Below are 4162 nucleotides of genomic sequence, written 5' to 3' on the forward strand. Positions count from 1 at the left end.
GGGTGTGGTGAAACAAGCAATCTTCTGGCGACTCCTCCTTGGGACTGAACACTTGAGAGAAGCAGGGCAGCACCCTGAGGTTCTCTCAGATTCCCTCTCCTGCCAAGGAACTACAGCTCATGAGCCTGATCCAGAATGATTAGACCTCTGTATCCGCAGCACTTACACCAAGCTACAGCCCCCTTCCCACAGTGAGGGCTAAACAGAAGTCTCCCTTCTCTTGACTACATAGGACTGAGATTTAACCCCAGCAACAGGTTACAGAGGACAGAGTAAGAAATATCAAAGTCGTGCTTCTCTTGGGGAAAAAAATCCCTCCTGCTGCAGAAAAGGGGAGAGGGAGCTGCATGTTCTGGGTTGCAGCAATCTAGGATCTGGGTTGGGAGATGAGCCATCCTGGTGCTAATGCCACAGACTAACCCATCTCTGTTTACTTAAATAGATGTTTATTTGTGTTATGCCCTTAGTATCATTTCCAGAGGTTTGAAATCATTCATTTTTTTTACAATTTTACTCAAGAGTGGGTCACTGGAGATCTTCACAGTCAAGCCAGAAGTAAATTGCATATTCCATTAGATTTTCAAATTTAATGGTCTTATTGTTTACTCAAAAGCCAGATTCTTGATAGTAAAACAGTCTCTTTTGATAGATGCATTTGATATTCTGCATACTATTAATATTATGCATTTTAATTTTTTTAATTTTCTGTTTTAATTAAGTAAGTCCTTTACATAAAGGGACTGCTCACCTGATTACTTGGAATAATACCTCAATTTTAGACTATTACATCTATTCAAGTGACTTTTAATCTATCTTTTTGCTTACAGAGAAGCAGATTGGAATTTTCTATCATTTCTGAAGGGTAGGTGGAGTAGTCACCAAAATTAAATGTTAATTATATAGGCACAATAGTTACAGTATGAACTCTGAGATACAAGGAAAGAATGAAAGAAAACTGTGAGAAAAACAGATATAATTTTTAGAAAAGACACTATATCAGAAAATGCAATGAAACATCAAAGAATATAAATGGTACATTTTTAAATCTTAAGAATAAATAAAAAGTTATGCCCATTGAAAAACAAGATTACTTGAAGTTGGCAATAAATTTTAATGTTGACATGGAGAAAGATGCCCTTGCACATTGTTGAGTGACTAAAGATGAAAAAAAAATTGAAAGTATGCCCATTAAAATGTTAGAAGTGGTTGACTAGGAAGAATTTAGGATGACTTTCTTATTCCCAATTTACATTTTTCTATATTGCTTGAGTTATTCACACTAGAATTTTTTTCCTAATCAATAGATTTTAATGCCATAAGAAAGCTATTTTTTGAAAAACAAATTCCAGGGAACTTATTTTTAAATTTATATCTTACACTAATGCAGAAATTTCAACAAATTCCAAACATTACAAATTGACAATAAATGAATTCTAGTTTAATATGAAACATAATGCAAGTCAAATTATACCAAAAGGAAAAAAAAAAGAATGACACAGAATAAAAGAAGCCAACTTCATTTATAAATATGGGGAACAAAATGAGGCAGGAGGGTAGGGAAAGAGGAAGTACTGGGGACTGAAATGGAGCAAATTATATTCCATGCATGTATGATTATGTCAAAACAAACCCCAAATATTATGTTTAACTATAATTCATTAACAAAAACATAAAATGTAATGAGCTGACACAGTAAAAGAATAAAATAAAACAATAGCACTGAGGTTGTGGTGCACACCTGTAATCCCAGAGACCTGGGAGGCTAAGCAGGAGGATCACAAGTTCAAAGCCAGCCTCAAAATTTAGTAACACTCTAAGCAACTTTGCAAGACCCTATCTTAAAATTTAAAAATTGAAAGGGCTGGAGATGTGGCTCTGCTGGTAAGTGGCAGAGATCAAACTTGATTGCAAGTATCCTGAAATTCCATTTTAACAAGTAGTCTTTTAGTTGATTGTCTTATTTTTCCTAGATATATCATCATATTAACAAAATAATGATGACTTTCCTTACTTCTTTCAAATATTTTTATTTCCTGATTTCTATTTTTGAATTAAACTATTTCTTATAAATGTATAGGCTTTTATTAAACATCATTTAAAAACCTACACAACATTGGGCTGGAGTTGTGGCTCAGTGGTAGAACACTTGCCTAGCATGTATGAGGCTCTGGGCTCCATCTTCAGCAACACATAAAGATAAATAAATAAAGATATTTTTAAAAAAACCTATACAATATCATATCATTTAAAAACCTAACAATGTAATAACATACTAATCATTAAACACCTCAAGAGTATTGCTAAGAAGACAGGATTTAATGTGAGACATAGATAAAATTCCTACAATATTGAGCATGTTAAATTAGAAGTTGCTGGAATGATTACATTGCACACAGACTTTTCGAGTTCTGTTTTTGTGCCATTATTACTTTATTGTTTATATTTTGTAAAAATTATAAAAATATTTCAAAACTTTTGTGAAATAGTCTGATATGTCATCCAGTTACCCTCAAACTCCTGGACTCAAGTGATCCTTCTGCCTCAGCCTGTCATGTAGCTGAGACTACAGGTGCACTTCAACACAACCAGCTCTAAGATTTATATATATATAATGTTGTTTTGTTTTGTTTTGTTTTGTTTGTACCGGGGATTGAACTCATGGGCACTCAACAACTAGCCACATCCCCAGCCCTATTATTTTATTTAGAGACAGGGTCTCACTGAGTTGCTTAGCACCTCACCTTTGCTGAGGCTGGCTTTAAACTCTTGCTACTACTACCTCAGCCTCCTGAACTACTGGGATTCAAAGCATGAGCCACCATGCTTGGATCTATAATATTTTTAATATAAGGGAAACAGTTGATTTTTTTACTTCATGTCCTTATTCAATGGAGAGCATTTGGTAAGCATTTTTTGGTGCTCCTGTTGCAGAGAAGTGGGGAATGGATGGAGGAAACCAGAGTGGGGACTTTGAATTCCTACTCATAGGGCTCTCAGAGATTCCCGAGCAGCAGCAGATCCTGTTCTGGACATTCCTGTCCATGTACCTGGTCGCTGTGGTGGGAAATGTGCTCATCATCCTGGCCATTGGCTCTGACTCCCACCTGCACACTCCCATGTACTTCTTCCTGGCCAACCTCTCCCTCACTGACCTCTTCTTTGTCACCAACACGATCCCAAAGATGCTGGTGAACCTTCAGTCCCACAACAAAGCCATCTCCTACCCAGGGTGTCTGACACAGCTCTACTTCCTGGTCTCCCTGGTGGCCCTGGACAACCTCATCCTGGCTGTCATGGCATATGACCGCTATGTGGCCATCTGCCACCCCCTCCACTATGTTACATCCATGAGCCCTAAGCTTTGTCTCCTGCTACTCACGGTATGTTGGAGCCTATCTATCCTCTATGGCCTCATTCACACTCTCCTCATGACCAGAGTGACCTTCTGTGGATCCCGCAAAATCCATTACATCTTCTGTGAGATGTACGTCCTGCTGAGACTCGCGTGTTCCAACACCCAGATCAACCACACAGTGCTGATCGCCACAGGCTGCCTCATCTTCCTCACCCCGCTAGGGTTCATGGTCATGTCATATGTGTGGATCATCAGAGCCATCCTCAGAATACCCTCAGCCTCTAACAAGTACAAAACCTTCTCCACCTGTGCCTCCCATTTGGCTGTGGTCTCCCTCTTCTATGGGACACTTTGTATGGTGTATCTGCAGCCCCTGCATACCTACTCCATGAAGGATTCAGTAGCCACAGTGATGTATGCTGTGGTGACCCCCATGATGAACCCTTTTATCTACAGCCTGAGGAACAAGGACATGCATGGGGCTCTGGGAAGACTCCTAAGGAAACCCTTTCAGCGGTCCACTTGAGTGTAATTTGGAAAAAGGACACCGAGGTTGAGACATGGAGATATATTTATATCCAGATATACCCAAATGTAACTAAGAGGTTTCTTTCATATAGCATACAACTAATATATAGGAAGTGAACAGTAACTGATAAAGAAGGTTGGTCACTGGGCTTTGATGGTCTGAAAGAGAGAGAAATCCTTTAGAGATGAATCAGCAGAACCAGCACTTGACCTAAACTTTGGCAGGTAGAATGAAATATTCATTCAATAATTCATCAACTCATCCTACTGGCACCCTCA

General features: G+C 38.6%; 1 protein-coding gene across 1 annotated transcript; it reads left to right on the plus strand.

Moving 5' to 3' along the window:
• Positions 1-2922: 2922 nt before the first annotated feature.
• LOC308636615 (olfactory receptor 1D2) lies at positions 2923-3881 on the plus strand (the record flags this gene model as incomplete). Its single annotated transcript, XM_081272195.1, has 1 exon — positions 2923-3881. The coding sequence occupies exon 1, from the start codon at positions 2943-2945 to the stop codon at positions 3879-3881; it is 939 nt and encodes a 312-aa protein (XP_081128321.1). The 5' UTR covers positions 2923-2942.
• Positions 3882-4162: the final 281 nt, after the last annotated feature.

Source organism: Spermophilus citellus (genome assembly GCF_964194105.1).
Source record: "Spermophilus citellus genome assembly, chromosome: 17".
NCBI classification, from domain to species: Eukaryota; Metazoa; Chordata; class Mammalia; order Rodentia; family Sciuridae; genus Spermophilus; species Spermophilus citellus.